This window comes from Lynx rufus, unplaced genomic scaffold (assembly GCF_022079265.1).
Source record: "Lynx rufus isolate CCGP_SWC_20201006 ecotype Redwood Valley unplaced genomic scaffold, mLynRuf1.p SCAF_18, whole genome shotgun sequence".
Lineage (NCBI taxonomy): Eukaryota > Metazoa > Chordata > Mammalia > Carnivora > Felidae > Lynx > Lynx rufus.
In genome coordinates this window covers 36,328,192-36,351,630 of record NW_025814832.1, presented here as the reverse complement: position 1 = coordinate 36,351,630, position 23,439 = coordinate 36,328,192, and the positions used below count along the sequence as shown (strand labels likewise).

The following is a 23,439-nucleotide window of genomic DNA, read 5'->3' as shown; positions in this document are numbered from 1 at the left end:
CAGTTGGTTGTGTCTGACTCTTGATTTCAGCTCAGGTTATGATATCGCAGTTCTTGAGATCAAGCCCTGCATGGGGCTCTGTGCTGACAGTGCGGAGCCTGCTTGGGATCCTCTCTCTCCTCTCTCTCTGCTCCTCCCCTGCTCACACATGCTCTCTCTCTCTCAAAATAAAACAAATAATGTTTAAAAAAAAAAAAAAGAAGAAAGAAAGAAACCAGAAAAAGAAAAGCTTCTACCTGAGCAAGCAGAAGAAAGGAAATAGAAAATGTCTTTATATTTTTGCAGAAAACAAAGAAGTAGAAAGCAAAAAAAAAAAAAAAGGGGGGGGGAGAAAATTCATGATGCCGAAAGTTGGTTTTTTGAAAAGATCAACGAAACTGACAAATCTTTAGCATGGCTAATGGGAAGAAAAGTGAGAAGAGGCAAATTAGCAAGGTTGGGAATAAAAGAGGAGAGGACACCATTACTGATCCTATAGAAAATGAAAGAACTACAAGGTGATATTTTATAAACTTATGCCAACAAATTACAAAACTCAGGTGAAATGGACAAATTCAGAGAAAGACCCAAAGACCCAAATTACTAAAACTGTCTCAAGAAGAGATAGAAAATCTGAATTGTGCAATAATAAAGATATTTAATTTACAATTAAAAATCTTTTCACAAAGAAAAGCCCAGGACCACCAGGTGGCTTCACTGGTGATTTCCATCAAATATTAAGGAAAAAATAATTTTGAGTTCTTTGAACACTTTCAGAAAATTGAGGAGGAAACAACACTTTCCAATTCATTCTATAAAGCCAGGATTACTCTAATATCAAAGCCAAAGACACTGTAAGGAAACTTCAAAATAAATCTGTCATGATTACAGACACAAAAATCTTTAATGATATTTTAGTAAATGGAATCTAGAAACATATAAAAATGATTATACATCACAACCAAGTGGGATTTATTCCAGGAATCCCAGGTGGTGTTAGCATTTGAAAATTAATTGGTGTCATGCCACATATTAATAAAGGAGAAAACAACATGATCATCTCAGTAGAGGCAGAAAAAGCATTTGAAAAAGTTTGTTCAATATCATTCATGATTTAAAAAAAATACTTGGCAAATTAAGACCAGAAGCAAACGTACTTAACCTAATAAAGGTCATTTATGAAAACTCTATGACTTGTATACTTCGTGTTGGAATGCTTAATGCTTTTCCTCCTAAGAACAAGGAAACCATGCCTGCTTTTGCCACTTCCATTCGACATTGTATTGGAGATTCTAGCCAGCACACAAAGGGGAAAGAAAAAGGAAAGGAAAGGGAAGGGGAGGGGAGGTAAGGAAACGGAAGGAAAAAGAGAGAGAGAGAGAGAAAGAAAGAAAAGAAAGAAAGAAAAGGGAAAGAAAGAATAAAAATTGGAAAGGAAGTATGATGACACAATCATTCCATATGGTCAAAATCCATTAAAAAAAGACAAGAACTAATAAATGATTTAAATAAATTTTCAGGATACGAGGTCATTATACAAAATTTAGCCATACTTCTATACACTAGCAATGAAACATCTGCAAATGAAATTAAGAAAACAATTTAATCCAGAGTCATGAGAATGTTTTCAAATTGATATATATATATATTTTAAGATGAAAAAGAAGTCTCAGAGTTTTGTGGCAGAACTAAAAGCCCTGGAGACAAAGTCATCTCGGGAACCAATAAATTAAGAACCCTACCTAGCAACGGGGGCGCCTGGTTAGCTCATTTGGTTAAGTGTCCAACTCTTGATTTCGGCTCAGGTTGTGATCTCATGGCTCGTGAGATAGAGGGATCAAAGCCCTGTGTCAGGCTCTGTGCTGACAGCATGGAGCCTGCTTGGGATTCTCTCTCTCCTGCTCTCTCTTCTCCTCCCCTACTCATGCTCTCTCTCTCAAAATAAATAAATGATAAAAAACAAAACAAAACAAAAAAAACAACCATTAAAAAAAAAAAAAAAGAACCCTATCTAGCCACAATGTAAGACTGCCATAAAATAAAGAAAGCCAGGGATGGACGATAGTATTCATCAAACTGATTCTGGAACCACCCTTAATTGTTCCTCCCTCATATGTCTGACTGTTCTGTTATGTGCCTGGTTCATGGTCTGTCTGCTGTTTTACTTCACCAGTCCTGCCAGACGCATTTGACTCTCCCACTTCTGGATGTTGAGTTAATGTGTTTCTGTCTTCTAGGTATCACATCCATCTCTGTGGACTGGTTAAATGATCCCATGAAGGACCCTACTGGGGTCATGCCCCTGAGATTCTTTTCTTCCTCCACATATCCTAGTCCCGTATCCTGTCTTTGTGAGTAGTCCTCACCAGGTCTGATTTGCCCAGTGGTGCTCGGTTTAGGCTCCTTGAAAAATAACAGTGATGGCAACCGATGAACAGGAAATTCTTTTGATTGTCTTCTGTGGAAGAAATATTCTTCAGTGGTTTCCATCATATATAGCTTTCTTTGCCAGGTGCAGTTGAGTTTCTGAACTAGAGAAAGCACCTTTGGTGTGAGTATAATAATAACAACATTTGTAACAGAATCTGAAGAGCTAGGCTCGTTCACAAATCAAATAATTCTTACATGGCAAATTTCAACAAATGCCAAGTAAAGGGGCACCAGAGTGGCCCTGTTGGTTAAGTGTCTAACTCTTGATCTCAGCTCAGGTCATGATCTCACAGTTTGTGAGATCGAGCCCTGCTTCGGGCTCTGTGTTACCAGCTGAGAGACTGCTTGGGATTCTCTCTCTCCCTCTCTGTGCCCTTCCCCTGCCTGAGTTCTCTCTCTCTCTCTCTCTCTCTCTCTCTCTCTCTCTCCCTCTCTCTCTCTCAAACTAAGTAAATAAATAAACATTAAAAAACCCAAATGCTAAATAAAATATATATGACAAAACATGGTAAATTAGAGGTCTTCTATTCCATATTTTCAGTTGATTAAAAAGTGTGCATCTGATCTAGCTCAAATTCTAAAAAAATCATTCAGCAGATTCATTATTTGGAGAATCGTCATGTTTTCACAATTGTTCCATAGTCTATATTTTCACTAGTCTTTCTTTTCTGTTATTGTTTTGAACTGCTCTTTTCTCTTCTTACTAAAATCTTTTGTGTAAAAGCCAGCAGAGCTCAGGGCATCTTTTTCCATTTGGAAACTGCTGCAGATAGCAGACAATGGGAATTTGAATTAAAAAAAAGAAAAGCTTTGAGTTTGTTTTTGAAAGTGAATTGCTATTTCAAAAATGAGGCCCATGAGAGAAAATGGAACAGGAGAAAGTTTTTTAAAAAATTGCTTCACACTGTTTCTTTCACTTTGAAGAACTTTTGATCTCATTTAAGATTGCTTCAGTAACCTAATTTTTACTCCATAGTGAAACCCATTAAAGTGTTAGCTGTCAGCAATTAGTTGTATAAAATATACACATTTTAATGGTGACAACATACTCCTGTTCTAGAATTTTCTGTATATATGTGTAATCATATCTTTAAAAGAAATGGTGTTCTATATTTACCCATTCTCTGTGAAACAAATAAATGACTGAAAAGACGGCTAAGTTTTTAGAAGTACTGGCAGTCATTCTAAAGTGACATTTTTTCGTCTGGTAAAATGATTGCATGGATGTTGGCTAACTCGTTCCTCTTGGGGCTTCTGCTAGCCACTTGACTTCTAGATAATTTCTCTCTCCTTGAAAATATGTCCCCATTAAAGGGTATTTGCTGCTAAATATCTGGCTTTAAATTCTATTCCTTTTTTCTTTATAGTCATCAGCTACATGATGTTAGCTTTGGACTTCGGAGAACCCACTGGCTTGCCATGAAAGCACAATTCTGAAACATTGCTGTTGACTAGTGAGGTTGCCTCTGGCTCCTCGTACAATTGAAACTGGTTAGCAGTTTCTTATATTCTTAGAGGTTGCAAATTCACTTCATCATCCTATTATTGCTGTTGAATGGCTGAAAAAAATTCTCAAGTTACAAGGAAGAAAGAATGCCATCTGGATATATTTGTGTCCTTAAGTGTCAATGGATAACAAACAGACAAAGAAAGAAAGAATCATACAAACCATTTACTGTGACTTACACCTTTGTCCTCTTGTCCGTTAAGGGTCATGCTGATTCATGTAATTTTAAATAAGTTTTTTTAGACCAGTTTTAAGATAGTAAAAGATCCAACATAAATAGAAGCGTTTTCCCTCAGTTACTTTTTGATGATAATGGAGAAGTCTCTCCACCCTTTTACCATTTGGAATTTTGTGTCTGAATGAGATTAAGCAGCAGAAGTAAAATTCTAGAATTATATTTAAATGTTTCCATAGAGCCTACTGTGGTAATTAATTCCAAATGGCAACATGCAGAGAATATGTATAAGTCTTTGGCTTTGAAAAGCAAAACTAAACAACAGCAAAACAAATAAAAGAAATTTTACCTTTTATCTTTAAATGCTTACTGTAAGAGGAGTAAGTGAAGCTTTTTCCTTGTAATATTTATCAATGACTAATCTCTTTCGCAGAAGGAAGATAAGCCAAAAAAAATCTACTGAGGACATTGGACCGGAAAATATGTCATTGTTTTTTCTGTATTTGACTGATTCGAAGGGTTAATTGTGAAATAGTAACATTATTATTTTTAATGCTTCAATTATTTTATTGACTTACTGGCCAAGGATTCAATAGACTTGACTTCTTTCATTCATTTATAAAAAAAAATGCATGAATACTTGCTCTACACCAGCCATTGTTACTGATTCTGGGAGTTCAGAGATTATTAAGACATGTGTGTGGCTTGTGTGATAGACCGATGCATAGAAGCGTGTGATTTAATAAGTGGTGTAGTTGGTGGGATAAATAGGTCAGTAAGAGAACACGGAGGAGAAACAGCTGAGCTCCCCAGTGAGTTATGCAATTACCTGCAATTATGGAATCTTTGTGTAACTACAAATTTCTCAAATATTTACTTGTTTAGACGTTACTGGTAATGAGTTTAGTAAAGTCTTTAAGTATAAGGTCAGATAGACAATTCAGTTTTAGTTCCATATATCAGCATACAACAAATAGAAAATAAACTTTGAAAAAGATGTCATTGTACGAAAAAGCTTCACGGACCTAAAAATAAATCTAACAAAAAATGGCAAGGCCTCTGTTTAAAAACTGGAAAATATTGGGGCACCTGTTGGCTCAGTCGATTGAGGGCCTTAGTCTTGATTACGGCTCGGGTCATGATCCCAGGGTTGTGGGATTGAGCCCTGCGTCGGGCTCCGCACTGAGCATGGAACCTGCTTAAGATTCTCTCTCTTTCTCCCTCTACTCCTTTCCCCACTCGCACACACTCTCTCTCTCTAAAATTAAAAATATATATAAAAACTGGCAAACATGATCAAAAGAAATCAAGAATACCTAAAGAAATTGGGGGATTCAAAGACTCGATGTTATAAACATGTCAGTTCTCCCCACATTAATCTATAAAAGCAACACAGTTCTCTAAAAATCAAAATGTTAGTAGTAGTTGTTTTTTGTTTCTTTTTGGTGAGGTGAAAGGAAGTGAGAGAAACTGACAGCTGATTTGAAAATGCAAAGGGCTAATACTTGCTCTGGCAATCTGGAAGAAAAGCACAACTGGAGAACTTGTATGACCAGATATTGAAGCTAATATTCAGCTACAGAATTAATACAGCATGATTTGGGCACAAGGATGATCAGTGTTACAGAAGAAAGAGAGCCCGAAGTAGACTCACACATCCATGATCAATCTGATTCATGTCAAAGGAAGGATTGCAGTTGCAGCAGGGAAAGAATGATCATTTCAATAAATGCCACAGTCTCAATTGAATAGCCATGTGGAGGGAAAAAAAAAAGAATCTCGTCTCTTACTTTACCCCATTCACAAAATCAATTCCAGGATTATAGATGTACAAGTGATAGGTAGAACAATAAAACTTTCAGAAGAAAATGTAGAAAATTTTGATAGTTGGAACCAGGTAAAGATTTTCTAAATAGGAAACGAAAAGGCATTAAAAACAAAACCCCAAATATTGTCAAATTTAACCTCACTAAAATAAAACAAAAACAAAAACAAAAAAAACTTTTGTTTATTAAAAGAGACCAGTAGAAAATGGAAAGGCAGCCTCAGAGTGGGAGAAGACATTTGTAATTCAGATATTGAACCAAAAATTCATATCCAGAACAGATTCAGAATTCTCATCAACCATTAAGGACAGATACCAGAAATCTTATGTTTTATATCAATTTATGGTTGTTGCTCACAAAAGAACTATAGATATAATCAATTAATGTGTTGATTGGTTTTCCCTGTTAAGTATATTAGTTCCCACTGAGTCTTTAGCCAAGCACAGATATAACGATCTGTGTTTCCTCCCATTTATATCTATCTGCCTGCCTGTCTTGATCAATTGATCGATCGATCGATCAATCTGAACATACTTGAAGAACAGTTTTTCATAGTTTATCTGCATATGTATTAAATACAAAAATACATTTTGAACTGTATATTTCTATACAAATGTATGCTTATTGTAGTGTGAATTGTTCATGTTGAATTACTCAATATAATAACACAAGAATACTAGAGAAAGAGCGATAACTTACGACCCTGTTTGACAGTGACTGCCAAACGTCCATGCCTGCTTTCTTACTCATGGAGCCCTGATGTGATTTAAGGTGGCATTAGGCACAGTTTTCAAACTGCGGTCTCTCACCTTGCAGATGGAGCTTACCTTTTAATGCAGCTCCAGTGAATGAGACGCAAACAGCATAGTTAATTTGCTATTGACAAGAACTTGCAGGAACGCTCCTGAACAGGGCATTCAGCTCCGCTAACACGGACCCTTTGCCCTTCCCTTCCCAGATGTTCAGAGCTGCAGAAGCCATTTTGCAACTATTAGGGGCAGGTTGAATTGCAGAGTCCTTAACCCTGACATCTTTGAACTGCCAATGTAGCAGCCTCTTTCTGAACTTGTGGCACAGGAAAACATAAAGGGCCTATGTTGTTTAAGCTATGCATGGTTACTTGGGTTTTCTCTTACATGTAGCTGAAGTAATGAATGCCTGAGGCACCATACAAGGAAAACACAACCCCCACTCCTTTTTAAACCTCTCCTTCCTTCTTTAAACACTAAACGTTCACAGAAATGCACCCAGACCCTTTTTGCTCCTAATTTGACCACCAAGTTTTACTGTTAGGTTTTTTGAAGCCAGAGTTACACAATAAAGGAGTGTTGTTGTTGTTATTTTTCTGACGCTTGAACGGAATGGGGAATGATGTATGAGGAAGCAGAATCTTTTGTATCTATGGCAACTGAGAACACGGTGTTTTTATACAAGCCAAGTATTTTACAAGACTTTTTTAATTTTTTTGTTAAATTGTTGAAGGAAAATGGAGTGGGGCCTTGCATTTTCGGTCAGTATAATCTAAAATGACATGCGTTTCGTTTTCTTGTATTAGTTATTATTTACTTTGAATGTGTCTTACCATTTAGGTATAAAAGGTCTTTTTATGTGCTTTAAATTGTTTTCTGTTTTGATTTTAGAAGATACTTCTGTTTTTTTTCTTGAAGATATTCTGGGTTTTTTTTTTTTAGAAACTTTGAGTACATAAAGCTTAGTTTTTATTTCAAATTCTGAATATTCAAAATTTTAAAATACTTCTTATTTACCTTAATATTCAATCTGTACCCAAGTAAAATAGGAACCTAAGATCAACTTCATATGAAGATCTGTCTTAAAATTACTAAATAAAACAGGTCTTCCCTCCTTGGTTTACCTTCTCTTTTTTCTTTCCCCTTTGCTTTTGCCAATCATTTTATTCATCCTTAAGGATTAAAAAAATTGTTTTTAATGTTTTATTTATTTTTGAGAGAGAGACAGAGCGTGAGCAAGAGAGGGTCAGAGAGAGGGAGACCCAGAATCCGAAGCAGGCTTCCGGCTCCGAGCTGTCAGTACAGAGCCCAACGCGGGGCTCGAACTCACGAACCGTGAGATCATGACCTGAGCCGGAGTTGGACGCTCAACCGACTGAGCCACCCAGGCGCATCCCTAAGGATTTAATGCATATTTATTCTGCGCACCATGCTGATAAATTAATAATTAAGATAGAAGAGAATTATAAATCATATTTCCTTCTATTTGCTGGCTCATGATCTAGATGAATAAACAAAGTTCACACATTTGAAACACTTCCACATTACAGAGAAAAACAGAGTGTCCTATGAAAATAGATCCTTGAGCATTGAGAGAAGGAAGGCATTAATGTCGGTTGGTGGGATTAAAGAACACCTCCGGGGCGCCTGGATGGCTCACTTGGTTAAGTGTCCCACTTCGGCTCAGGTCATGATTTCACGGTTCGTGAGTTCGAGCCCCACGTCGGGCTCTGTGCTGACTGCTCAGAGCCTGGAGCCTGCTTGGATTCTGTCTCCCTCTCTCTCTGCTCCTTCCCTGCTTGTGCTCTGTCTCTCTCTTCATCAAAAATAAATAAACATTAAAAAAAAAAAAGAACACCTCAAAGAGGAGAGAAGACTTGAGTCAGCCTTGAAGATGATCCCTTTGGATGAGGAAACAAATGAAGGGACTTTCCAGATAGTGCAACGAGCAAAAGTCTAAAGAATCAAGAACAGACTTGGCTTGTTTGGGAAATGCCAATGATACCAGAGTTTGGAAAGGCCAATGATACTAGAGTATAGGGAGTGCCCGACTGCTCGGGACAAATTAAGGAGCTTTCTGTGTGAGGTCTACTGTGAAAAGCATTGAAGGAGAGAGAGCCTTGACACCCACATCTTGAGTTAGAGACGAAAGAAAGCTCTTAGTGCGGAAGGCTTGAATGTGTTTCCTTCAGTAATTCCTTAATGAATTTATTGTTGGCCACAATACTGACTACCTGTAGATCAATAGCCTTAAAACACCGATCATTGAACTTGGAAGCAGATGACTTAGTGTTATTAGGGTTGCGCAGAGAAATCCTTAGGCTAAATCTCGTGCCGTTATGTAGATACTCCAGACTTCACTGTGAGAAACAGAAACTGCACTGTACTGTTGGGTAGCAGTCATGAGCGGCCATATGCATTTTGTTCTCGTCCACTGAAACTGGCCTCTCTTCAGCGAACATTTTTGCCCCTAGAGAATTAAGGTTTAATAATCATGTCTGAATAAATGCACTTGAACTGGGAAGGAAGCATTCTTAGGGTTCATTTTCCCCAGTATTCATGTTTTGTCTAATCCTAGCAATTACCAAAAGGTAACCTGAAAGAGAGCATGGTGTACAAGCTGAAAAAAAAGAAATAATCTCAACCTACCAGTGAAGCAGAATAATAAGTAATAATAAGCAGAATAATAAGTGAGAATAGTAAGTAAGAGTAGCCAGTGATAGGATGATTGTCACGCTAACTGACGATTGTCTCAGAAAAAAAATATCTTCTGAGACAAAACTAAGCCAGGGAAAGAAAGACAAATGAGGGGCACCTGGGTGGCTCAGTCAGTTAAGCTTCCGACTTTGGCTCAGGTCGTGATCTCACAGTTGGTGAGTTCGAGCCCCGCGTGGGGCTCTGTGCTGACAGCTCAGAGTCGGGAGCCTGCTTCGGATTCTGTGTCTCCCTCTCTTTCTGCCCCTCCCCCACTTGTGTGTGCACTGTCTCTCTCTCTTTCTCTCTCTCTCTCTCTCTCTCAGAAATAAACATTAAAAAAAGACATGAAAAACTGCACTATGAATATAAGTTGCCATTTTCATGTTATCGACGTGGAGAGATTTTTCATTACCAAACGTAAGAATTTTTCTTTCTTGCCACCTATGAGCGACCATCTGGCAAGAGCAAGGATAATAATGCATCATCTCTAATTTTGTATGTGCTAGAAAGCATCAGATCCAACGTGATTTTGTATTTGTTACAGAGAATCTGGCACTATTAAATGTTGAAAATTGTTTATTCAGCAAATCTCAAACCTAGTTGCATATACTTGGTCTGTCTTGGGTTTTTTTGTTTGTTTGTTTGGTGGTGTTTTTTTTTTTTTTCATTTGATTGGTATTTACGGAGTCCCTAGATGTGCCAGGCAGTGTGCCAAATTGTTGGGATACATGAGTGAATGCGGGGTTGCATTACGGTGGGCAAGGCAGATCTTAAAAGGAGCCCTAGATGAAGAAGTCAATTGCGTAGGGTACTTGAAGGTTATATGTTCTATGGTAAAAAGGAACAGTAAAACAAGGAAAGGGAGACTGGGAGGGCGGGGGGCAAGGCTGCAATTTAAAATAGGGTGGTCAGGGAGACTTCAGTACCAAGATAACATTTAAGCAGAAACTTAAGACTTTGAGAAAGAAGTCACGTGACTATCTGAGGAGAAGCTTCCAGACACCAAGGCGAGAGCATCTCTGGCATGTCGTCCACCCAGCAAGGAGGCAGGTGGGCTGCAGTGGTGGGGGGGGGGGGTTGGTATAGAGTGGTAGAGGTGAATTGAGAGGGGTACCTGGGATTGGATCACATGAGGCCTCATGGACTGTGGTGGTGTGTTTGGCTTTTAATTTTTTTTTCTTATAATAACAGCTTTATTAAGATACAATTCACATACCAGCAATTAATTCATTGTAAGTGTCCAATTTAATGGTTTTTATTATATTCAACCTTCCGTAACCATCCCCACAATCAATTTTAAATTTCCATTGCCCCTCAAAGAAATCTGATACCCTTTAGCAGTCAGCAACCCACACTCCAACCCCTCTCACTCCAGGCAACCAGTAATCTACTTTCTATGGATTTGCCTTCTAGATATTCAGTAGAAACAGGATCATACAAAACATAGTCTTTCGTGACTGCCTCCTTTCAGTTAGCGTAGCATTTTCAAGGTTGATCCGTGTTAACGTGTGTTAGTATTTCATTCCTTTTCATGATTGAATGATACCCCTCTGGATGGACATACAACACTTTGTTTATCCATTCATCAATTGATGAACATCTGGGTTAGCTCCTCTTTTGGGCTATTAGGAGTAATGCTGCTACGAATATTTATCTGCAAGTTTTTGTGTGGGTGCGTGTTTTCATTTCTCACCCAGAAGTGGACTTCCTGGAACATGTGATAACTATGTTTAACCTTTTGAGGAACTACCAAACTATCTTCCACTGGCCTTCCTACCCGCAGGGTTTCTCCACATCTTCACCAGCACTTGCTACTAGCTGTCTTTTGATTCGGACCATCCTAGTGGGCGTCAAGTGGTACGTCATTAGTGTTTTAATTTGAAATCGCCTAACTACAGTGATGTTGAACATCTTCTCATGTGCTTGTTGGCCCATTGTGTATCTTCTTTGGAGAAACGTCTTTTCAGTTCCTTTGCCCATTAAAAAAAATTTTTTTTTAATGTTTTTTTTTTTTTTTATTTTTGAGAGCGAAAGAGACAGAGTGTGAGCAGGGGAGGGAGACACAGAATCCGAAGCAGGCTCCAGGCTCTGAGCTGTCAGCACAGAGCCCGATGCGGGGCTCGAACTCACAAACCGCGAGATCATGACCTGAGCCGAAGTGGGAAGCATAACCGACTGAGCCACCCAGACACCCCTGCCCATTTTAAAATTGAGTAAAATTGTCCACTTCTTACTGAGCCATGAGCAATCTTTATGTATTCTTGATACAAATCCCTTATCAGATGTATGGTTTGCAGATATTTTCTCCCATTCAGCACACATCTAGGCCTTAAAAAATCTTGTTGAGTAAGTATTTGAATGTTCAAAATGATATTCGCATTACAATGTTACTATAGAATTAGAATTCAGTTAATTATATGTCAATGCTAATTTCCCTGACTTAAACTATTAAATATGAGTAATAAATGGATAGAGCTTTCATAAGCTTACCATCTCTAAATTCAGTATTATGATTGGTAGGGGGTGTTTAAAATCTGCCATTTTAATGAATGGGCAAATTGTAAAAACATGGAATGTGATTAGTTTTTTGTTTAAAAAATATATTTGATTTTTAAATCTTACAGATGGAAAAAGTGGAAGCAGATCTGACCAGATCCAAGTCTCTTCGTGAGAAACAGTCAAAGGAGTTTCTATGGCAGCTGGAGGACGTCAAACAACGATACGAACAGCAGGTTGGTCTTTCATTTTGACGATGCCTTTGAATTTTTAAATGCATGTGCAATCTCTCTTTTAAAAATCTCATTATATCACGGACACCTGGCTGGCTCAGTCGGTGGAGCGTGTAACTCTTGGATCTCGGGGTCGTGAGTATGAGCCCCACATTGGGAATAGAGATTACTTAAAAATAAAATTTTTTTTAAGTTTATTTATTTATTTTGAGAGAGAGAGAGAGAGAGAGAGAGAGGGAGGTAAGGGCAGAGAGGGAAGGAGAGAGAGGATTCCAAGCAGGCTCCATACTGTCAGTGCAGAGGCCAATCAAAGCAGGGCTGAAACTCACAAACCGTGAAATCATGACCTGAGCCGAAATCCAGAGTTGGACACCTAACCGACTTAGCCACCCAGGCACCCCAAAAATAAAATCCTAAAAAAATATCATTATATCATAAAATCCCTGCCCAGTGAAAATTTTACTAAGAATGTTGTTACCAGTGTATGGGAGTCGTTTAAAATAAGATCTGTTTCGGTAAAATCCAGAAACAGAATTTTAGCTCTTCGCTGAAGTCTGTTCCGACAGTTTATCCATCTGCATGTTGAATTGAAACATTTATTGTGATTCCTGAGTCCTTCTGTTCCTGGCAGGGCCTAAGTGTGACCCACTCACTTATTTGAGAAGTGGTTTTGGGTGCCCACCATGTCCTGACCCTGGACAGAGCTGTCAGCAGGACCGACAGTGTTCCTTTGCTCACGGAGCATACACACTCCACTTGGTGCACAGCCAACCCATTAAAAAAAAAAACAAACAAAACCAAACAGATGAGATAATTTTGAAGAAGAGTGATTTATGAAGTCGCGAGGAGGTGTGTACAGAGGCCTCGTCAGGGAGAGTCGGGAAGGGGATTACCGGCACTGACAGGTGGTCAGGGAAGCCCTCTGAGCAGGGAACTTTGTGCTCAGAATCTTGAAAACTAGGACTGAGCCAGCCGTGAAGTCTCTGGAAGAAGAGTATTCTGGACTGAGGGAGCGATGCGTGCAAGGATCTGATGAGCGCCAGCTGGGAGTGTTCAAGGAACAAAAGATGACAGTAAAGTGGGGGAGCGCCTGAGTGGCTCAGTTGGTTAAGCGTCTGACTTTGGCTCAGGTCGTGATCTCATGGTTCATGAGGTTGAGCCCGTTTCAGGCTCTGAGCTCACGGTGTAGAGCCTGCTTCGGATCCTCTGTCCCCCTCTCTCTCTGCCCCTCCCCTGCTCTCTCTCTCTCTCTCTCAAAAACAAATAAACAAAAAAAATGACAGTAGAGGCTGGTTCAGCATGTATGTAGAGAGGAAGCTTCTAGCTGTAGGAGATGGGTGAGAATTTGGCTAGGACCAGGACATCCGGGGTAGTGTCTTTTCTAAGAACGTAGTCCAGCTGATTCTTGGAATATTTAAGATGGCTATTAATTTTTACTTATTTGTCTAATTTATTTCCCTAATTTCCTTAACATCTGGAAAAAATGTTAATTAGCTTAATCACTAAGAAAAATTAAAGATAGTATTTGAACCTTTTTATTCTGAAAACCTCAATAATTTTTTTCATTATTGTATTTTCAATTCCTTGTTAAGTGGGTACTGCATCAAAAACTAATTAATCCCTTGTGATTACTGGATTCAAATCCCTCTCCGAAGTGATAGCAATTAGGGACTCAGTTGAGTTCCATGAAAAGAAAGTCTGGTCTGACATGTGACCTGACTGTTGGTACGTTGTTGTTGCTGTTTTCATCTTAAGATGTTGGTAAAAATACCTGAGTTACTTTCACAGGGATGGTGTAGAGGCAAAAGAGTTCCAAAGACAGAAGTTTGCAAATCGGTCCTTCTTTGTTATTGCCATCATCTGTATTGTCCTGCTCCATTCTGCTTCAACACTTCCCTAAAACGTTACATGAACATGACCTTTTGGGCCCATGCCCATTTCTTCCTTCTCTGACATTATGGCATTAATCACCTCATCATTCCTTACACTGAAATCAGCTCTTGTAAAATATCGTCTAGAGCTGTTCTTAATCCAGAATGGAGTACCAGGGAGCAGAAACTGTCTCTTACTTTTCTTCCAGCCTCAGTTACGTTATGTTTCTGTGATTGAGCCGATAATAGAAATACATTATCGAATTCATTATTGTTTAATTGACTTGGGTGGGAAGTGGGGATAAGAAAGAAGCTGAGGTCATAGCCAAATATAGAGAAGAATATTAAGAATGGGCAAGAAGTGTTGCATATTGTCATGTTCTAGTTACAAGTATAATGGAGGTGATTCTTGGATTAAAAGCGATATTAGAAGCAAAAACAATAACAAGAAAAATGTTACTTCCTCTAAGTAAAGTGGTGGAGGAACAGGGGAGAGAGACACAGATATGGCTCAGAAACTGTTGTGTTTCAGGATGAGTGTAGGGGTAGGAGCATTTTCTTTGAGAGTTTAAAAGATTGTATTTTCATTTTGATGATAATTGTGTAGGTGACGAATTTATAGCCAGAGATAGCCACGTGACTTCAGTGCCTGATTTGCATTATGTTGTGATTGTTTTCGCAGAGCTCTGGCTTTTTAAAGTTGGGACACATAAGGATAACCACCACGGAAAATGAACATTTGACTAAATAAAACTTACTTTAAGTTAAAAAAAAGGAATAATACTTGCAACAAATGTGATAGGCAAAGAATGGCTCTCTTATGAAATTAATAAATTTATAACAAATAAAAATAATTAGCATTTAAATTAAGTAATTAGCACAAATCATAAGAAAATCATTAATGTCCCGATAAATGACCTGGCAAAGGACCGAAGGAGATAAGAAATGAATAAACGACAGTGTAGAAACATCTACAGCCTTGGCGTTAATAAAAATGCAAATTAGAATTAACAATGATGTGCCATCTAAAGTTGGCAAAAGTTTAGTGAAATTTGTACTTTCATATATTGCTGATGGCATTTAAATTAATACAGCCTTTTTGGAGAGGATTTTGGCACTATCTACCAAGAGTCATAAAAAGTGTTTACACCCGCTGGCCCAATTATTGTTAATCTCATACAGAAATAGTCAAACAATAATGTCAATTATCATTTAGGTGATGGAATCACGGTTGGTTCTTTTTCTACATTCCTTACTTTCCACATCATGATAGCGTCTTTTTAAATGTGACAGTCATGTTTTTAGTTTACGAATAAACTTACATAAACTTCATTTGAAACAATGTTAAGTTTCAAAGTCTTTTCTCAGAATGATCGTTTTATTTATTTATTTTTTTTTAATTTTTTTTTTTTCCAACGTTTATTTATTTTTGGGACAGAGAGAGACAGAGCATGAACGGGGGAGGGGCAGAGAGAGAGGGAGACACAGAATCGGAAACAGGCTCCAGGCTCCGAGCCATCAGCCCAGAGCCCGACGCGGGGCTCGAACTCACGGACCGCGAGATCATGACCTGAGCTGAAGTCGGACGCTTAACCGACTGAGCCACCCAGGCGCCCCTCAGAATGATCGTTTTAAAAATCTACCAAAGTTTATCCTTTGTATAGTCTTGCTTAAAAATGCTTAATTAGAGGAATTAATTAATTTTTTAAAGAATTGATGCTATTAATAGAAACTACATGCTGTTGCATTAATTTTTCTGTATTTCACTTTCATGAAAAAGGGATAAATGATACAAGTGGTATGCAAATGCATAACAGGAAATTAAAAAAAAAAAAACACCTCGCACAAGGATCCCTCAGGTCTTGGTGATTTCACCCACTTTATTCTTCCTGTATCTGTAGGCCTGTTTATTAGACTTGAGAATGGAGATCCCAGGCAGTAACTCGCTAGGGAAAGACAAAGGCAGGAATCTGAGCTAGGAGATTTTAGGAGAATATTTACCAGTGTGATAATATACCAACTTTTTAAAACCTTTTCCAGCAGAAAATTCTGTTAACAGGAACAGTATTCCCCCAGACCTCTCCAAATTGTTAAGATTTTTTGCTGGGAAAGTTTATCATAAGCAATGATAAGCATGTAGTTGTGGTCCCTGCAAGCTAGCGCAAGTTCACTAAAAATGCAGCCGATTAAACTAAGCTCATTTCCTTCTTTGAACAGGGGGGCCAGGCTGGTAGATAAAGAAAGGGGAATAGATATAGTGTAACTGGACTTCGCTGAGCCATCTGGCAAGGTCCCTCACAAAGGCAATATGGGAAAGAATGGTTTAGATATTGGTGCATTTATGTGGTTAAGTGAGAGTTCAGAGGGCCATCTCTGAATGACTAGTGTCGACCTGAATTGAGATTTCTGAGTGTGTCAGTCACTGGATGGTGATAAAGAGGTAAAGTTCCCTGCTTCCATAGAGCCCAGAGGAGTAGTTAACACGGAGGATAGGACAGTCAGTTCTCTGAAGCTTTAAACAGCTGAAATTAAGATGATTAAATTTATTGGGATTGAATATAAAATCCTATGCTTAGATGATACAATCATCTGCAAAAAATACGAGGCAAGGGTCGGGGGTAATGTAAGGGAGGGGCATAAATGGTGGGGACAGCAAGGAAGACAGAAAAAAATGCCTGGGATGGTGGGGATAATGGTCCTAGCACACTGTTTACGTATCGGGTCACATAAGAAATAAGTCCGTTGTGGTCACCACATCTTAAGTAGGACACCGACAGACAGACATGTTCAAATGAAAGTCTCCAGAATATAGAAAGGCTTGGAACCATCTCAGAGGAGATTTGCCGAGAGAAGACAAGACTGAGGAGAATAGCAGATCTGTTTCTTTTTATTTATTTATTTTAATGTTTATTATTTATTTTTGAGAGAGAGATGGACTGTGACAGAGTGCAAGCAGGGGAGGGGCAGAGAGAGAGGGAGACACGGAATCTGAAGCAGGCTCCAGGCTCTGGGCCCGATGTGGGGCTCTAACTCACGAACCATGAGTCCGAAGTTGGACTGAGCCTCCCGGGCGCCCCCAGATCTATTTATTTTTGGAGTCAAGGTCTGTCATACAGGAAATCTGAGGACTGGTCTGTGTGGTAATATCCCAACAGCCAGCAGTTGGTAGCACCTGCTCCGGGCCACGTATCTCTCCTACACGGTCCACGTGAATTGAGCCGTGTCCCCCCTCACAGGAGGGGGAGGCAGAGACCATTACTTGTCATTCCCATCTTCTAGCTGTAGAAACTGAAGCACATCCTCTTAAGTAACCTGAGGTCCCGCACACTTAACAGATGAGAGAATCAGAACCTGCACCAGAGCCACGCTCTGACCCCCCTTGCAGTTCCGGGGGGCAGACACTGCAGCCATGTGTAGGTAGTACTGTGAGGCATATTTTGAGTCATTTTGAAATGGTCCTTTCCTAAAGAATTATGCAAATGGGCAATGGTGTATCTCGTGAGAGAGTAAGTTCCCCAGCCCGAGCCTGTGGAAGTGCCTGTCGGGCGTGTTGTGGACGGACCCTGTGCCCTTGGGGGGGCTGTCCCACTGCTAAGGTCCCTTCCAAATCCAGTGTTCAGTGACTTTCTGTTCTTTTGGCTGATTAGACTGCAGCCCGTCTGTGCATCTCTTGACAGACGTAGATCTCTTGTAGGTGTAGATGAGTCGGCAACACCACCGGCTCGTTGACTTACGTACCTGTCTGGCTGGACTTCCTTATTTCAGGGCTTCTGCCGACATTCAGGTCCGAGTGTGACGGTTCTTCTATTACTTTGTCTGACTTTTCTACAACATGTGAGATCTTAAGTGATATGGCCAATAGCATTTCACACTGGAAGGAGATGTCAGTGCTCATCTCCCAGGCCCTTCTTTCTCAAACTGGGGTAGTGAGTGAGCCACGGTCAGGGCGTATGTGAAGCTTCCTGGAAGGTTCTAGTCACCTGATGATTTTGTGGGAAAGCAACGCAGTTTTACTATTGAGGGCACCGTCATATTAAAACAAACATAGACTTTCCTGTTTTGTAAAATGCAAAGTTGTCATGAATTTATAAGATAAAATAGGGCATTTCAAAGAAACTTCCAGCTTGCAGAGGCTGCTTCAGGCTATGCCCTCAGATCCCCCTGGAGGGCGGAGGGGGGTTGCTATTCATTTTCACTGCTGCTGGGGGTACTTCAGTGGAAAAGTTGTAGAAGCACTTACCTAGTGTAATCCTCACTTTAAAAAAATTTTTTTTAATGTTTTATTTATTCTTGAGAGACAGAGAGAGACAGAGCATGAGCATGGGAGGGGCAGAGAGAGAGGGAGACACAGAATCTGAAGCAGCTCCAGGCTCTGAGCAGTCAGCACAGAGCCCGACGCGGGGCTCGAACTCACAAGCAGTGAGATCGTGACCTGAGCCGAAGTCGGACGCTCAACCGACTGAGCCCCCAGGCGCCCCCGGTCCTCACTTTTTATCATGAGAATTGACATCCAGAGGAAGTGAATGACTTGTGCTTGTGGGGCCTCAGTTTCCTTACTTGGTTTTCGTTTTTGAGTCCCTCTCATATAGAAAACATCATGCCAGTAGCTGCAATGAAGTGAAAAAAGCAAAGTGGTATTTTAAAATATTTCAGGCAGAGTGCAGGCATAAAGTGGGCAGCTGTGGAGAGAAAAACATCAAACACATGGGCTAAACACTCACACAAATATCCTGTAAAGCCCAAGCTTTCATCAAGATTTCCTGTTTCTTTCCTGTATAACCCATTGGAACAAAAAGACAATTCTAATTGTCTGCACAACCCTCATTCAAGCTGGAAACAAACAGCAAACCAGGCATGCTAGGATTTCCTGAACTATGGAGATTTTTTTTGGCAGTCCCATCAGATCATTCTTTAGTCTTATATTTTATATCTTCTCTTTTCACTCCAAAGCCTTTAAAGGGAAATGTAGTTCAACAGATAAACAAGTGGTCGAGTTCTTGAGAAAGAATAGATGGTTATTGTCAATGATTGTTAAAAAACACCGAAGGGCCAGCCGCTTACACGTCACTATTATTTGAAACTTAAAAATATTTTGGCAGCAAAGGGAGTGTAAAGATGAGACAGATTATACCAGGGAAGTAAGTAGTTGGGAAATTTGAAGATCAGTTGAGATACTCAGTTTGCAGCTAGCCTGTGCTTCCCAGGTTTTTCCCCTGCAAATGTTTTAGTTTTTTGTTATCTCGATTTTTTTTTTTTAGCTTCATTAGAGAAGGAGACAGTACAAAGCAAGACGTTGAGGAAGAGAGTGAAGGCACTGACTAGTCAGGGTGCACTTCCCGCCCCCCACCCCGGCCCCACCACCACAAGGCGGAGGTGTGCGGGGCGGGACCCCAGCCCAGGGAGAGGGTGTTAGCATCAGAGGGGAGGGGTAGGCCTCTGCTGTAACTAGTGAAAAGAAGAGGGAGGACAGATGCACAGAAGTTTGTATATCTGCAGCAAGGATATGAGGACACTCTTGTTCCTAAGAGGTTTTCCTTTGTGAGAGAGGAGGCGAGATGCTTTGCTGAGACTGGAGGCGTTATGTGGGCGGCAGGGCTGAGAGATGTGGGGGTCGTGTGATATTGTTGTGGAGATGGCATGACTGATCTGACTAGGACAACCTGGGTGAAACTTCTTTTTGGCACTGAGGTCCCTGATGAGGTTAATGACCATGAATTTGGGGGTCTCTTCAAAATGGATTTTCATGGGATTTCTCGCTTTCCGAACACGCAGGAGCATTCATCGTACCTCGGGTCCGCTCTGTCATTCTCTTTGTCGTCGTCCTGCTCACTTATCTTACTCTTTTTAAGTCTTTTGGCTCGGCTTTCCTTTTCCAGTTTGTAACCAATAATTTTTGAGCCTAAGCTGCGTATCAGCCACCCTGTTCTCTCCGCGGTGGTCGAGGAAGAGGCATTCTTGATCCATTACTGCTGCAAGGCACACATTGGTCCTACAGGCCACGGGCAAAGTGCCAGATTCCTGGACGTGAGCCTGTGGCACCACAGAGGCTGGGCCTGTGTGTCTGTGGCCTGGGTCCACAGAATGGGCGTTGATGCTTCGTGAAAGGTGCGTACAGCAGGCCTCTTCCTTTCTGTTTGCTTGCTTGTTTGGAACTTTCCTCATCTAGTTAAGACAAATGGCCCTTTTATCTGGAGTGGGAATGAAGAGGGCGATGGTGAACACATCTGTTTTCAGTAACTGTAATGTGAAGCATGTATGTTTCATTTCAGGGGTACTTCATTTGAACAATGTTTCCTAGATAGCGGTATGGCTGATTGAGGATTCCCAGTCCCTAGATCCCTTAGGAGTCTACAAGAGAAGCAGTGACTTTCCAACCAATCATTATTTAACGTATGTTTATTGAGCAACTGCTTTGTGCTAAACACTGTTCCAGGTGCTTAGGATATGGCAATGAACACAATAGTCTCTATTATTACGATAGAGGAGAAAACAATACCTCTCTCTCTCTCTCTCTCTCTCTCTCTCTTTTTCTCTCTCAAAATGTAAGGTAAGGTAATGCTAATTGCTATGAAATAAAGCAAGATCAGATGTTGGAGTGAAAGGGCTATCTTATATAGAGTTGTTTCACAGAAGGTCTTATTTTCGATAAGGTCAGTGAAAGGCTCTAAAGAAGTGATGTTCTCTAAATTAAAGAATTAAATTAAAACCTGCATGAAGGGAAGGAGGAGACCATACAAAACTTGAGGTACGGAGAGAATAGTTTGCGTAGAAGGAATGGGCTTGTATGTGGCTGGCGTGGAGTGAGTGAGGGAGAGAGTGTTAGGAGCCAAGGTCAGGCTGTGGACAGCTTGCACCATGTTCATGTCCCACTGTGGTGGGAAGCTTCAGTTTTATTCTGATGATGGAGAGCCGTGGGAACATTTGAGCAAGATCTGACCTGCTGCTTAAAATGCCTTCTCTAGCTGCTGTGCAGAGCATTGATTGTAGGGGAGGCAGGGAGGCCAGCCAGGAGACAAAGGCGGTGGTCTGGTGAGAGACGACCCTGCTTTGGACCCAGGGGGGTGCGCTGGGGGTGACAGCAGGTGGTCAGATTGGGCCGTATTTTGTAGGAAGGACTTGTTAATGGATGCGAAATGGAGTGTGAGGGGAAGAGGGAACTCAAACACGACTCCTGAGTTTCCCAGCCCAACAACCAGGTGAATGGTGGTGACAGACACAGACCTGTGAGTAGAGAGAGAAGAGAAAGGAGGTCCCAGGGCTGAGCCCAGGGCTACTACAACACCTGGAGATGCGGAGGAGGTGGAGGAAATACAGAGACCGGAAAGAACAGCCAATGAGGCAGCAGGGAGACTCGGAAGGTCTGTTTTCCCATAAACCATGTGCAGTGAGCGTTTCAGGAAGGAAGAAGTGAGTGACCTCTTGTTTCAGGTGTTGCCAAGAAGGGAAATCAGATGGAGACGGAGAGCTGGCCGACGGACTCGGCGACAAGGCCTTTCGCCACCTCATTCAAGGCCAGTTTCAGTGGAAGGCGGGAACAGAAGCCTGAGTGATGGGGCTGGAGAGAGAAAGGGACGTGAGCACCCCTTTTGGGAGATTTCGAAGGAAGGGAGCTGAGAAATGAGGTGGTAGCCTGAGGGGCATGCAGGGTCAACGGGAAGGTTTTAGAAAATGAGATAGGTACGAAGGTCCGTTTGCTGATGACCATGGTCCGTTGGGGAAGACGATGTCGGTGATGCAGACCCTGGTGGGATCACTGTGAGAGCAAGTGCTTGATTTGGCAAGGGGGGATGGCACCGGAAGGCGGGGCTCTCCTGAGGTGGCAACAAGGACGGCCACCCATTTGAGTCACAGGAAAGGCAGAGGCTACCTAGGCAGGTAGACATGTCAACGTGATGATGAGAGGAAGCCATTCCCTTCAAACTCTTTCTGTTGTTTGTTCCTGAATGCCACCTGCTCCACTCAAGATGATGAATGATTGTGAAGCATTATAGTAGGTGGTGTGTGGAAAGTAAAAAGAAAGTAAAGGCACAGTCCACGTCTTGGAGGAATTTATAACCTGGTTGATCTCTTTGTCCTTCTGAAGCCCATACTAGCCGTAAATCTCACGCTAGCCGGAAACTCTGATGATTTTTGTATTTCATATTCATTCTGCAGCAGCGATGTGCCAGATTAAGACCAACTGAATGCATTTTAGAGGAACAGACATCAGGCAAAAGAAATTGGAACTAAAATGTGCAGTGAAGGCATGTTTTCCCCCCAAATGCTGAACTCTGTCTAAGAGAGTGAATTCTCAGTTAATGAATTTTCTCAGTTTTGAGTGGCTTAAGTTGACCGTCATTAAACCGTGAAGAGGAATCTTGAAATATTGGACTATCTGAATGAACCCTTCCTGGGTTTTAACTGAGATCTGGCAGATAAGGACCCAGAAAATAGCAGCCAGTTTTCCAAAAAGTTGTGAAAGCTCAAGGTCATTGTTGTCACTCATGACCCGCAGGCGCCGGGAAGGTATTTTGCAGTGTTCGGTGGGAAAGAAGGCTGCAGAGGAGAGTGCTGGCTTCTGATACTTGCAGCATTTTCCCACCTTTCCTCCGTGGCTGCTGGTGCGCTTGCGGCCTTCAGCCCTTAGGTATCCTGAGCTTTAGGAACGTCCGCTCGCTCTTGTCCCTGCTACGGATGCCTCAGTAGAGAGCAAGAGGGGAAGCAGCTGCACGTGCTGGCGGGCCCTCGTTCCATCCCGAATAGCAGTTAGCACAGCAACACTAACCTTTGAAGAGAAGAGAACTTGCATAACTACACGGAACCGTTGACAGATTCCGTTGATGGCTTCTTTGGTTGTAGTGGACATCTAGTCCTGGAGCCCCACGGCCACCCGCAGGTGACAGGTTCTACTTCTGCGCTTGACACACGGATGACTTTGTGCTTTTTTTCGTTGTTGCTGTTGGTGCCTGTTTCTGCGAAGATGTTGTCCGTGAGGTCAGACTGTTCTGCGGCATTTTCTGTGCCAACTTGTGCTGAATTTTCACTCTGACTCCAAAGGCTCAGAGCAGATTGTATATGTCCTTAGGCTTATCTTTTCTTTTTTAAAGTTCTTATTTGAATTCCAGTTAGTTAGCATACAGTGTATTATTAGTTTCAGGTGTACAATATAGTGATTCAGCCATTCTGCCCATTGCTCAGGGCTCATCATGATAAGTGTACTCTTAATCCCTGGAAAATCCTTGTTTTTTTCTCTAAATGGCCACCTCTTCAAAGTACCCCTTGAACTATTAACCCTATATGTATGTAATTACTCACAGTAGTTGAACTGACCTTCGTCTCTCTTTTTAAAAAGGTAGCACATTTCAGTAGTTGGTTTTACGAGGCATTGGTCTTCCCTACGACTTTACTCAAGCTGAACCAGGCTGGGGGGATCCAGAACTGCCATAGCGTAGTACTGAGGAAGAGTTCAAAAAGTCTCAGGAAAATGAGAATATTCG

General features: G+C 41.0%; 1 protein-coding gene across 8 annotated transcripts in view; it reads left to right on the top strand.

Moving 5' to 3' along the window:
• Nucleotides 1–23,439, top strand: part of CEP112 (centrosomal protein 112) — a 420,870-nt gene that overhangs the window by 171,586 nt on the left and 225,845 nt on the right. For all 8 annotated transcript variants that reach the window (XM_047081540.1, XM_047081543.1, XM_047081542.1 and 5 more), the window contains one exon: nucleotides 11,988–12,095. In XM_047081540.1, coding sequence (XP_046937496.1) covers nucleotides 11,988–12,095 — 108 coding nt within the window. The remainder of the gene's footprint in view (nucleotides 1–11,987; nucleotides 12,096–23,439) is intronic.